At 42.0% G+C, this 13,205-nt stretch overlaps 2 protein-coding genes across 3 annotated transcripts in view; one reads left to right on the forward strand and one right to left on the reverse strand.

The window, feature by feature from the left end:
- Nucleotides 1-6,613, forward strand: part of dars1 (aspartyl-tRNA synthetase 1) — a 45,252-nt gene extending 38,639 nt beyond the window's left edge. The window contains exons 13-19 of one of the 2 annotated variants that reach the window (XR_014602715.1): nucleotides 816-962; nucleotides 1,605-1,647; nucleotides 2,671-2,751; nucleotides 3,426-3,537; nucleotides 4,233-4,304; nucleotides 5,714-6,115; nucleotides 6,230-6,613. Coding sequence is in view for 1 of the 2 variants with exons in the window: in XM_084084396.1 (XP_083940522.1) it covers nucleotides 816-962; nucleotides 1,605-1,647; nucleotides 2,671-2,751; nucleotides 3,426-3,537; nucleotides 4,233-4,304; nucleotides 5,714-5,805 (547 nt within the window). In the remaining variant the exon portion in view is untranslated. Of the gene's footprint in view, nucleotides 1-815; nucleotides 963-1,604; nucleotides 1,648-2,670; nucleotides 2,752-3,425; nucleotides 3,538-4,232; nucleotides 4,305-5,713 lie in introns of both variants that reach the window. The other variant, XM_084084396.1, reaches the window with a different exon arrangement.
- A 388-nt stretch (nucleotides 6,614-7,001) lies between these two features.
- On the reverse strand, nucleotides 7,002-12,569 carry LOC311064453 (protein lifeguard 3-like; the record flags this gene model as incomplete). Its single annotated transcript, XM_084084283.1, has 11 exons — nucleotides 7,002-7,477; nucleotides 8,542-8,595; nucleotides 9,573-9,668; nucleotides 10,509-10,596; nucleotides 10,714-10,751; nucleotides 11,130-11,169; nucleotides 11,294-11,344; nucleotides 11,512-11,565; nucleotides 11,880-11,944; nucleotides 12,065-12,132; nucleotides 12,263-12,569. The coding sequence occupies 11 exons, from the start codon at nucleotides 12,567-12,569 to the stop codon at nucleotides 7,328-7,330; spliced, it is 1,011 nt and encodes a 336-aa protein (XP_083940409.1). The 3' UTR covers nucleotides 7,002-7,327.
- Nucleotides 12,570-13,205: the final 636 nt, after the last annotated feature.

A 13,205-nucleotide genomic window follows, 5' to 3' on the forward strand; every position in this document is an offset into this window, starting at 1 on the left:
AGATGTCGGCGAACTCCCAAGTGTTGGTGTTTTACAACAGCTCATTCAGCCGTGGAAGCCAAGTGTTAATGTTGTCTGAATATCCTTGTCAACTCGTTGAGAAAATGAACGCTTTCCTCTCTCTCTCTCCTGACAACAGCCTGTCACCGCATGGAGAGACGGCTATGAAATGTTATACGGGTCTTTCCTGCCCTCTTGTGGACTGACATAGTGTAGCACAGGGGTCTTCAACCTTTTCAGGCCAAGGACCCCCTAGCTGAGAGAGAGGTGAAGCAGGGACCCCCTCTATATTGTATAAAATTGTGTTTCAGATTAAACCTTTTTTGTTAACTTAGTCTGCTCTTTTTTTCCCTCTACACCTATACCTCTTTGCCAAAAAAACGCCTCGCGCTGAAAAATGGATGCTAGGGTTCAAGTGCTTAATGTTAGGTAAAAAAAAAGAAAATAGAAAAAAATTAGAAAAAAAATGGAAAAAATTGGTAAAAAAATCTTATAACACAAAGATTTGGCGGACCCCCTGTCGTAACCCTGAGGACCCCCTAGGGGTCCCGGACGCCCTGTTGAAGACCCCTGGTGTAGCATGAGAATGGAAAACAAAAACATGTTTGTGCTCTTGGCACAAAGACTCGTCCAAAAATGTAGGACAAGCAAGTGATGGAAAGAATGCTGACAAAAAAATGCAGACGAAGCAACTATCCGCAAAAAGAGGGGATTTATTTACAAAGTGTCTGATGCAAAAATGCTGGCCAGTGGTGGTGAGCCTGTGTAACACAATGTGTGATGATGATGGGGGTTGATGTGTTTTTGTGTGTCAGCTTCCAGACAGAGATCCAGACGGTAAACAAGCAGTTTCCCAGCGAGCCCTTCAAGTTCCTGGAGCCCACGCTGAGGCTGGAGTACACGGAGGGCTTGGCCATGCTCCGCAAGGCCGGCGTGGAGATGGGAGACGAGGAAGACCTGAGGTCAGTGGTGGAGGAAGTACTGTTGTAGCAATGCCACAATATAAAATTGCTCTGTCTGTCTGTATTCAAAATTTGACTTGAGTACAAAAGTATTGGCATCAAAAATATACACATAGAACCATCAACAAGTCCCTATTCTTGACATGTCATAACAGGAGAATATTTGATTCATATTGTCCATCGGCTGTTTTCGACAAAGAGAACTTTTATGTATAGTATTTACAAATGCATTCATAGGCTAAATAACTTGTAGAAAAACAACAATAGAAAATAAGAAGTTATTGCTGATGCGTGTTATGGCCTCAGCCATACTGTACATGGCAGTAACACACAACCGCATTTAATTGCAGCTATTAAACCTTTTCCTATCAACCATGTGCTCCAGACCTCAATGTTTTTACTGGCCTGTCTGTGAGGGACCAGGCCTAAAGCCTGATTTATACTTTGTGGTATGACGGTGTCGTGCGATATAGCAGAGCTAAAAGCTCACAACACGTCCGCAATGTGATGTGAGCTCATAGATCGGCTATTTTCGGTCTGCAACGCCGTCTGTGATGGAGCATAAATGACCATCAGTTGGCTGAGGGAACAGATGTTACCTCAACAATAATACTTGAGATGTCGCACTTTGTTTACCCACAGCACCCCCAATGAAAAGCTGCTCGGCCGCCTTGTCAAGGAAAAGGTACAGTATATTAACACATCGGGTGCCAGCATTTTATAATAACAGATTACGTTCGGTGCCGAAATCTCACCGTTGAGCTGCGCAGCGCTGTTTAAGCTGTAGACTCCACGACGTGCATTCCATGAGACAAAAAAGCATGCCTCCATTTTGCCCGATGGTACTGGCTAACGCCTGGAACGATAACATCGCTCACGCGAGTAACAATGGCGGAGCGATCGTGCACACAAAATGAGTCGTTTTCCCCAGCGTAAAAAGTTGATGCATCTGGCCCATCCTTGTCAGATTCACCGTGGGTGATCCCAAAGCTGCTCCAGCCCCTCCCGTATGGAAAAAAACGAAAAAAAACAAAGACACCAAACACGGTTCGGACCGTGTTCGGCACCAGAGCGCTACTATGTGAAAACACGGTCCAGACCGTGTTCGGCACCAGAGCGGTACTATGTGAAAACACGGTCCAGACCGTGTTCGGCACCCGATGTGTTAAGATAGGCTTCATGTGTTCCATTGTTCTTTCATATTAATCATCTCCAAAGCTGCAATCCATAACTTATTGGTGAATAAAACTACATTTGTATCAATCTGTATGGTAGAGCATGTTAATAAATATAAATAACACAACTGTGGTTGGATGGAGGTGGTCTCCCTGCTCTTCTATTGAGAAATGTAGTATAATCCAATAATTTGAAGTCCGGCGGAGTCTCAAAGAGTCTCCTATTGACGATGACCCAGTCATCAAATTATTGGTTCAGCAATGCCACAAAAACAAATCTCTATGAAATCTCTTATGAATTCAAGGCAGGTATGTAATTAATAGAAAATAAGTAATTTTTGGGGTGAACTACTCGTTTGAACAGGCTGTCTGGACTAGGTCAGCAGTAGAAATCTAGGCACTTGTGCAGGGGACTCGGGTTCATATCCCGGGTAGGATATAAACGTTGCTGCTTTAATTGCAGAGAGGGGGGGACATCACTTGACTTGACATGACTTTTAATGTTGCTTACTTGTCTGTCTGTTTCCCACCAGTATGACACTGACTTCTACGTGCTGGACAAGTACCCTCTGGCTGTGAGGCCTTTCTACACCATGCCTGACCCCAACAACCCTGTAAGCCAGGGTTCTGCATTTTGTGGTGGAATGATTTTCGGAGTTTTTTTTTTTTTACATGTATGGTTTATTCTTTTTGAAATATTTAAGTGTGATTTTATAATGGAAGGGGCTCGGATAGGGGCCACCTGAAACCGTGGTCATCTGAAACCTTGGCCACATTGTTCCAATGTGGATATCCACAAGATTCAGTTTCTTGACCTGAGGCCGATTTAAAAAACGCCCTCTAAATCCTAAAGTTTTTAGAAAAACATCTAAAATGACACTTATGCTTTCCCGGTCTTAACAAGCACTGTGTAGGGCAAAGATAGAGCCAAGTTCGAGGTACTATAAACCTCCTGGAATTATTTTGCGTAAGTAAAATACTTGACATGGCCATTATTGATCAAAGATTTATATTTCTGAAGATTTATACATTACAAGTTTGGAGGTGAGAACTCGATCTTTAAGCCCTATTGAATAGTAAAAATAGCTGGTCTACAATCTCACAACGTGACAATGCAACACATTGTGATCTTGTTAGATCTGCTGTGTCGCTATTTAAAAAAAGAAAGGAAAAAAAAGCATAAATATGTTTTTGAAAATGTTTTCCCGAAACAGAGATGCCAGGTTAAAAGTGGTTTAAAAGGAAAAAAAAGTGTCACGACCTCATTAGCAATGTGTTTTCTTTCCAGAAATACTCCAACTCATATGACATGTTCATGAGGGGAGAAGAGATTCTTTCTGGAGCTCAGAGAATCCACGATGCTCAGATGTTGACTGAGAGAGCCATGCACCACCAGATTGGTACGTGGAAAGTCTTCTAAAACCAACTGTTGGGAAGGGCTGTGTCAAAGGATGGTTGGAAATAATTATAGAGATATCGTTGGCTTCAGCAGATGGAACTGTTTAAGTAACTTGGTGACTGTAAAATAATTAGAATCAACATGAGGCCAGTAATTAGTTATTTTTTTTACCTTATTTAAATTATGGCTTTGTCATTTCAGATTTGTTTTTGTTATTACAATGCCCAAGCCTGCAACAAAAAACTGATGAGCAAAATATTCTAGACTTTTGTGCCAAGCACTAGAGCATATCGTCTCTGTCGGGTGGAAACTTCAGGATTCAAATTCAAAAATAGCAAAAGTAGCAGATCTACAAGCTCATCTTCGTAGATCTCAGCTTCGTGCCGCGTTTAGAGCTCTTTGATACTTTTGTGTGACACTGTAGTATGATGAAGTAGGGCGTTCATTTATGAAAAAAAAACACAAACAATTAAAATATGGAGATAAGAGGTTTCAACGATATTTAGGATAATCCTCTGTCAAAGTTTTTTTTTCTCCCCAAAAACAAAACATTGTATTTCACATCACCTGTTGTCAACACAGCTGGTTATCAGATGTCTAAAGTGGTCGGTGTCTGTGGAAGTAAGAGAGGCATTATGGTGCATTAATGCCTCACTTACAACATTTTGAACATCCTCTCTCTGTTTACTTCCACAGATCTGGAGAAGATCAAGGGGTACATTGATTCCTTCCGGTACGGAGCGCCCCCACATGGTGGCGGTGGAATTGGTAAGGAATACAACAGATGTTGGAGGGTAGTAGTCACCCAGTAGTATGACACTCCATTTGTTGTGGTGTTCTTTCCAAATGTAGCTTGTGTAGCACTTGTACTGCAGTAAAACAAAAAAAAAAAGAATTTCCTGTACACGTTCACAAGAACATTGTCTTCCTAATGTGTTTACTACTGGTTGCTTGTCATACTAAAGAGGCATAAAACCCTAGGCTGATTTTGCGGTTCGTTTTGTACCGCAGTGTAAAAACATGGCAGGTTTCAACTTGCATGCGGCTCATCGTATAGTTATAGTACACTGATTGTAAGCAACGCAGGTGCAGCTAATAAAATGACGAATGGTCGTGTTTGGTTTCTGCGTGCCAATGTGTAAGCATTGACAATACCATTGTCTACTGTCTATGCTTGGCACACAGATGGCTCTGGGGACTCCTAAATCCAACACACCCATTATTTGTTTAATTAGCTACAGCTGCATTGCTTATAAGCCTCTCCCATGTTAGGTTTTTAACCTGCAGAGGAAAACAAACTACACAGGAAAACAAACTACAAAATCAGCCCAGGTATATCAAGTATATCAGGATCAGGATTTTATGCTACAATCCTTTATAAGTTGCACTGTACAAGAACAGTATCAGCCAAATGTCTTAAAATGTACCACTGGATTGATAACACGCTATTCTCATTATATTACATTACATTACAGTCATTTAGCAGACGCTTTTATCCAAAGCGACTTACAATAAGTGCATTCAACATAGGTAGGGAACGAAACTACTAATCACCAGAAGTCTTAACACATGGGGTGCCAAAACCGTATATAAACAGTTTTGCAAAAGGCGCAAAAAGTGACTCGGAGTGCCAAAACCGTATTTAAACGGTTTTGGTGTCTTTTTGTTTTTTTCCACACGTGAGGGGCTAGAGCAGCTCTGGGAGTACCCATTGTGGTCCTGAGAAGGATAGGCCAGATGGATCACCGGAAAAAAAAACATGGCTCCCCATCCGCTTCCTGTCTATTTCCTTCTTTAAAACGTCAGTATCTCCGAATCTGTTTCCGGTGGGGAAAGCCGGTCATGCGCGATGTGCGATCCCCCCCCCCGTTGTAACTCGCGAGTGAAATGTTATTGTTCCAGGATGTAGCCAGGGTCATCGCGCTCCATGAATGCATGCTTTTTTTTACGTGGATTTGCTCGTCGTGGAGTCTAGAGCTTTAAACAGCAAAGCGCAGTCAATGGGGAGAATGCTGGCACCCACGGTAAGTTGTTATTAAAAAATTCAGGCACCCAATGTGTTGTGCATTTCCTGCAAAAACAAGCAACCAAGAGTATACCTAGCGCTAAGGTAAAAGTGCAATATATGAGCTACCTACTTTCTATTCTCACACCTTCTCCTCCTCCTCCCCCTGCAGGCCTGGAGAGAGTCTGCATGTTGTACCTCGGCCTTCACAACGTCCGCCAGACCTCCATGTTCCCACGTGACCCCAAACGTCTGACCCCTTGAACAAGCCCCCCCTATATACCTACACCACCACCACCACTGCCACTGACCACCTGACCCCAACAGAGATCCTGACTGTCACTGGACAGGCACACAGATACTAGCCTCAGGACACTAAACTACTAAAACCCACAATCCTGAAGATCGAGAGCAGTAGGTGTTAGTGCCACCCTATGAAGTGCCACTATGATTAAACGTTAAAATATAAGGGAATCATAAACAAAAGGGTGAATTATGGTGATTCGTGTGCTATCGTATGTCACCATAACAAGACACATTGACCATTTAAACCCCATATGGTAGTGTATTTTCTGTTTTCTGTTATTGTGGGGGAAAGCTTTCGCAGAAAATTGCAGATTGACAAGCTCACAACGCGTTGCGTTGCAACGCGTTGTGAGCTTGCCAATCGGCTATTTTTCTGCGAAAGCTTTTCCCCACAATACGAATGTTGGGGTTTACGTGGTTAAAAAAGGTAGAGGTGGTAATGCTCACGTTTAGAAATGGGGAAAGTGATTTTAGGGACATGATTCCACAGAGACACACACACACACACACACACACACACACACACACACACACAATAACCTATCTCCCCAATCGATAAATCTGTTTGTTTTAGCACTTTTATATGGGGATTAAAAACAGCCTAACTTTGATACACGTCGTCCAAGCTCTGCTACTACTGCTACTACAGAGTTAGAAATAATGATTGTGGTCTCACGCAATTACACAGGTATTATAATTAGTAGAGATGTTTTATAAGTTAATTGGTGGGCTGCCTAAAAGTCAATAAAAAAGGACTGAAATCACACATTTTCCAATGCTTTTTTCTGTCTTCTCTTTAATATGCTACATCTGATGTGTTTTCTTACCTCATCAGTTGGTTGATTAACCATGACTGGCATTGATTGCAGGAGGAGTTAATGAACATTAATCAGTCGTAGGATGTGCATTAACAGAAAGCCTCGATAGAATCCCAGATGACTACATTACAATGACGTATGAATGATCCGCCCGGAAGGCCTTTTACCCGGAATAAACAGGTAATTTATTATTGATTTGATAAGATTCAATCATACAATGGCATTTACAATCAATAAACTCATGGTAATGCTGAACTCACTTTACCCTTTCATGATTAGGTGGAAAAAAAATACAATCACTATCTAAATCAAAGTGCTTAAGTGTTAATGAGACATGAGAAAATAGCATATAGACTGTTCAATACTGACAGATAGATCATATAATTACAATAGAGGCATTTAGGAGATGCCCTTATCTGGAGCGACTTACAAGTGTGAAGTCAGAGTAAAGAATCATTGTATTGCTTGAGACTAATGGGTAACAGTCATTCTATGATAGCGTAACACAATATAAGGCCTAAAGTGATGTGTGTCTAATAATTGTGCCTTTTAATAATGCCTAATTTACACTCTGTAGTATGATGCCGTCGCTTGCCAACAAGAACTGATGTTCTAGCTAACAACGCAGCCGTGGTGTGATGGAGTATAAATGATGCTATAGTTTAATCAGTGGCGGCTCCACTGATTTGCAAGATGAACAGGAAGATCTGGACGATGTCGATGTAAAGGGAGAGGGCACCGAAGATGTACTCCTCTGGGCTGATGGCCAACTCACGGTTCCCAATGAGGAGCTGGGTGTTGTATGCTAGAAACTGAACAGGAAGAGAAGAAATTGCAACCTTTATTTGCTGACAGGGTAAGTGACATTTTTTGGTTAAAACCAACTTTTTGTTTGTTAAAAGGTTAAAGCTATATTGTGATCATTGCTATGGAGTGTTTGTTCAGTAACAGGGGTCTCACTGTCTCTCCAGCGCTTTAATAAACAGAGAATACATTTTCAGGTATAGGTGACGAAATTTCAGCCAGTCAGGAGAGATTACCCATTTATCAGCTTATGGTACATTTTATAGTGTTACAGATCCAATTTTGTCAGCTCATTTCTTTGTCATCACTTCCAATTTTGCGTAGACAGAAATGGCCATTCTTATAAACTTATAATGAGCACCAATTATATGAAGATACTGTAGGTTGAAAATATGTGAAGTGGTCCTTTAAAGCAGTAGTAAGTTCTCAAACCTTTTCATGTCAAGGACCCCCATCAGAAAATAAATTGTGCCACAAATGTTCATGTTTTTTCAAAAATAGCAAGCTCATAATAGCGAGTCACTTTGTGCCACGCTATGAGCTTGTAGATCTGCTATTTTTGAATAGCCAAAGTATAACAAATATTAGAATAAAATAATTGTGATGCTATATCAAAACTTTGCTGGGGATCCCCTGGTACCCCCCAAGGACCCCTGGGGGTCCCCGGACCCCACTTTGAGAACCAATGCTTTAAAGGCATAGACAATATACGTAGACGGCAACGCCACTGGGATCGTTGGTCAATGTGGACTTGCTGCCATATTGACAAGGGCAACTTAGGGCCATAACTCCTGCAAGAAATATGACTGAAACCTATATCAATACCTGGGGACTAAACTGTATGTAAATAAATATGCATTTTCTCAGTACAGAATAAAATGCTATACATATTAAACAGGATTTAGCCTGCAGAATTTCAAGATATTGCACTTGCACTGTGTGTGTGTGGGGGGGGGGGTAGAAATAGAATAAGATGAAATTTGACATGGGTCAGAACGAGGAACCATGACAGCTCTCCACTTGCTTCCTAATCGAAGACATGTGTGTCGTGTGGAACCGTGGACTGACTCACCAGCGTGTAAATGATGGCTCCAATCGCAGCGTAGAGCATGTGAAGCCAGGGGATCTGTGGAGTGACAGATAAGAAGCAAAGTCTCTGTTAAAAAGGGAAATCAAATGGCTTACTTACTCCCCAACAGGGCTGCTTTAATACCCCTTAAAGCAGGGGTCTTCAACAGGGGTCTGGGACCCCTAGGGGGTCCTCAGAGTTACTACAGGGGGGCCGCCAAATCTTTGTGTGATAGGATATTTTCTTTGACGTTAACCACTTGAACCCCAGCATCCCTATTCTTTTTTTTTTTTAATATATTTTTTTATCCCACAATTTTGTAACCCTTATTTTTCACCCGGTGCCAATTTTCTAAGTGATCCTGGGCACTACACTCCCCTCACCAGCCTAGGGAGGCCAGGGCCGAGCTCATGCCTCCTTCAATGCATGAGAGCCAACTGACCTTCGTGTCACCTGACAGGGGGGAGTTTCCCCGGTAGGACGTAGCGCGTGGAAGGAACACGTTATTCCAACCAGTTCCCTTCCCCTCCATCAATCGCCCCGGCTGTCATGGGGGAGGCGTTATAGTGACCAGGATTACTACATGTTTTTGTGAGGGTATTAACTACCCTGAGAGACGCGGGGAGAACATGCAAACTCCACACAGAGTAGGCCCTTTCGCCCATACCCAACTAGGGTATGGGCGCTGATGACGTGGAGGAGAAGACACTCCCACAGCGTCCCCGGCGGGAATCGAACCCAGGACCTTCTAGCTGTGAGGCGACAGTGCTACCGACTGCGCCACCGTGCCCAGCATCCCTATTCTGAGGAGAACTTTAGCCAAAAATGACCGATCTACAGGCGTTGTGACTAAGTACAGAGTGAAAGGTCAGGTTTTGAAAGTATTGACGGTTTGTTAAATGTCTGAAAATACACATCAATCCAACACTGATGATAGTTGCTGTCACCTGTCAAACAAGTCTATGAAACTATCTATGAAGTCGATGAAAACGTTAAGTATTATTTGACAGTAAAAACAAATGAAGTGTCCTCACATATTGGAAGGAGAGGACGACGGCCGTGATGATGCCAAGGATCAGGAGCAGAACGGCAAGAATGCACAGAAGGCCTGAGCAGGAGGTGAAGTCCACCTGTGATTAGAAACGCAGTCACTAGAGGGCACTGTGGAGCTGGTCACAAATAACATGCTTAATGGCTCAAGGCAGTGGTTTTCAACCCTTTACATATCAAGGTCCATTATTTATTGGGCATTTGAGCCACGGACCACCGTTTGATGAGATTTAGCCTCTCAGACACAAAACTTAGAATATTTTGTTATCGTTGGGTACGATTTTGTCCACAATTCCATGCTGTATTGATGTTGGTACCATAGGAGAGATGACAGGCAAACGTTTATCAAAATAGACAATTCTTTAATTAAGTAATGCAGATTTTAACAATAATTTAACTCTTGAGAGCGTAAAATGAAACCAAATGGACCCGTATGGGTCCATTTGGTTTCATTTTACACTCAAGAGTTAAAGATCTATAAGTGTCCATTTGGTTACCAACTCTCCATCATTTAGCTGGGGACCACCTGGCACCCCCTCAAAAGGACCACTGGTGGTCCCTGGACCGCTGGTTGAGAACCACTGGCTCAAGGCCATACGAAATGGATATGTACGGGAGAGAGCGGCTGTGAATAACAATATTTTTCTTTTTTTGGGGTAAAATAGGAAGTCTGCTGCAATAAGACTCGATGTTATGTGCTGAAAAACTGTAACATTCATTTCCAGTTACATCAGATTCAGAAGGTGGATCCACATAACATCTTACCCTCGAAAAGGCATGAATATTTAAAGGCCACTGTGCCCCGTTGTAATCGGAGACAAAGGAGTTATTTTACACACCGAACAAAGACGCCCTCTCTCACCAGCCACAGGCTACTGAAGCTTCAGAGAAGCCACAGACACAATTTATATCTTCCGTACCTTGGTCTGGAAGCAGAAGATCGTCACAGCTATACACACTATTGCTGTTATTCCGATTGCAAGAAACACGGCCGTTGTTTCATAGTAGCTGTGGTGGGAAGAAATACAGAATAAGGTTGAAAATGAGAAACCGTATAACTTATAGTCCACATCTTTATCAGTATCAAAATGGGTTTCTTTGTAGTCACGGTAAAGAAGAACAAACCTTGCTATTGTTCCGGTCATGTAAGACATTGCAAGAGTCTATAAGAGATAATAGGAGATGGTGAATGAAGACAGTATAGTTGATTACTAATACATTATGAAATAAAACAATGCAACACAAAAATGACCTGCAGTACACTTGTCATATACAGTAAATGCATGGAATATGTGAACCTAACCTGCAAAGTCAATTTTAACCACTTAAGCTATTTTAAATTTTGTTGTAATACACTACAAACGTGTGGCCTCATAAAGCGTTGTGAGACATGTGTCACATGTCTAAAATAGGGAAAACAGGTTTAATTTTTTTGGGGAAACTTTTTTTTACATCTTTGGAAATATCTGGAGATTTGGGGGAAATCTTCATATAGGGTGGTTTAAAAAAATAAAAAATATCTGTCAGTGAACATTACTCACAAAGAGTGACAGCAGGATCAGATTCCATGGAAAGCGTCTCCTAATAAACAAAAACGACAACACGTGTAAAATAGTAGGACAAATCATGTGTATTGTTTAATCGTTTAAGACAGTTTTCCACTAGTCATCATATGGTTATACTGTGGGAGCATTGCCATGGTTACCTTGGCTCTTTGCAGCAGATGAGAACGCAGTAAATAATAAAATAAACCACACTATGGGGGGATAGAAAGGTAGCATTCATTATAACTGCATGGGATGACTACAAATACATTATAACTGCATGGGATGACTACAAATACATTATAACTGCATGGGATGACTACAAATACATCTAATAATAAGAGGCTTATTTCAAGAAGGACACATTCTATCTACTCACAATGATGCCCAATAGATGCCAGGGTTCTGAACGACAAACGATCTCACTGGATCACTAGAAACATACAAAGAAAATGCAACAAAAAGGTACACAGTAAAACCATCTCTTAAAGGTGGTGTACGTGATATGCAGTTGTTGAGGCTATTCTTTATAGCATAACAGTGTTAAAATAAGTGTTAGCTCTATATATTCGTAACTCTGGGAATATAGAAATGTAAATGTAACCAAATGTAATCAAATGGACCATTTGTGCATTCTCAGAGTTACATTAAAGGATTTACTATTCACAAACGTGTGCCATCAAACCATATGTTATGTTATATGAAATTCATAAGGGATATACAGTATGTCTGAGACACTATACTTACACAAATGTAAAGACAGCGACAATTGACACAGTGACGGTAAGCTGAAGGGTCAAAATCAAGTAAACCTGCCCATAGATTAAAAGAAAGAAAGAAAAACATAAGTTCTGGCACTTGTTGCTTTGAATGACTGTCAATGTGTACAAACACTCTTGCATGAGAGACGATCAACTCATAACAAAACTCACTTTTCTGATGAAGGCGTGTCGAACGGATGTGCTCTCCCACTGGGCACTCAGAAAATCATCCATGTCTCCTGTAGAATAAGCAGGGGGTCGGTTTAGATACATAACTTCCACTATAAGCCGTTTAAATTCCTAATATCTTGTTATTATTGGACGCCAGTGTTTCAAACCCCTGTGCTATTGTGGCTCACACACACCAACCTGAGAAGGAATTGGGCACTCCGGCAGACAGAGTGGGTATGACGGTGGGCATCCCAGACGGAGGGGGGTAGCCAGGCCCTGCCCTCATCATGCCAGCTCCGTGGGGATAGTCGGCCGCCTGGCCCGGGTACCCAGGCTGCTGGCTGATGGGGTACATGCCGGGGTTGGGGCTGTAGGCGGGCGGCGGAGCCGGCGGTGGCACGAGGGCACCGCCGTACGCGTGGTACCCGTACTGTGGCGGGTAGTTCCCATACTTGGGAGCCTGCAGAGCCTCCTCGTAGGCCGGAGGGGAATCTATTTTGGACATGATGATACAGTGGATCACCTTTAAGAGGGGATGAGTGATGGACAAGCTACATCAGGATGAGTCCGCATGTCACATATAGGCTACTAAACAAGTGAACTCTATGAACCATATTCTGTTCAGAGTCTTCTAGGTCATAATTAGCCAAATATGATATAAGTTATTTCATGCTATTTAGCTATTTCATGATCTCAAAACTAATCCTGTCAACTAGGCTGTTGTTCTAATTCCCCCCCCTGCAATAGCTTTAACAACTGCATAGCCTACTGTAAGTGCACAGACTCTACTTTAGCCAAGCTATGCCTATATGGAAAGCCTGTTTTCAGGGCCAGCATTTTAAAATATTCATGCTGTAAAAGCCAAAGAAAACAGTGACACAAGCAAGCCTATATATCTACAGTAGGCATATTGCCTGATGTAGTAGCCTACTACTTTAAAATAATACTTGTTATAGGAGGGCAAATCCTTACCTTGAGGATATAGAATTAGTAGATTTTAGATGAGAGAATTGTGCCTTTTGGTCCTGTCAGTGTGTGAGAGAGGCTAGTGTCCTTGGAGGTTTGCTGATCAGCCACAGCAAGAGGATGTCATGTTGGCAATGTAATGGGATATGCTCTGTGAAACTGCACACTGCCAATG

Source organism: Gymnoscopelus microlampas, assembly GCF_963454915.1.
Source record: "Gymnoscopelus microlampas genome assembly, chromosome: 17".
Taxonomy (NCBI): Eukaryota; Metazoa; Chordata; class Actinopteri; order Myctophiformes; family Myctophidae; genus Gymnoscopelus; species Gymnoscopelus microlampas.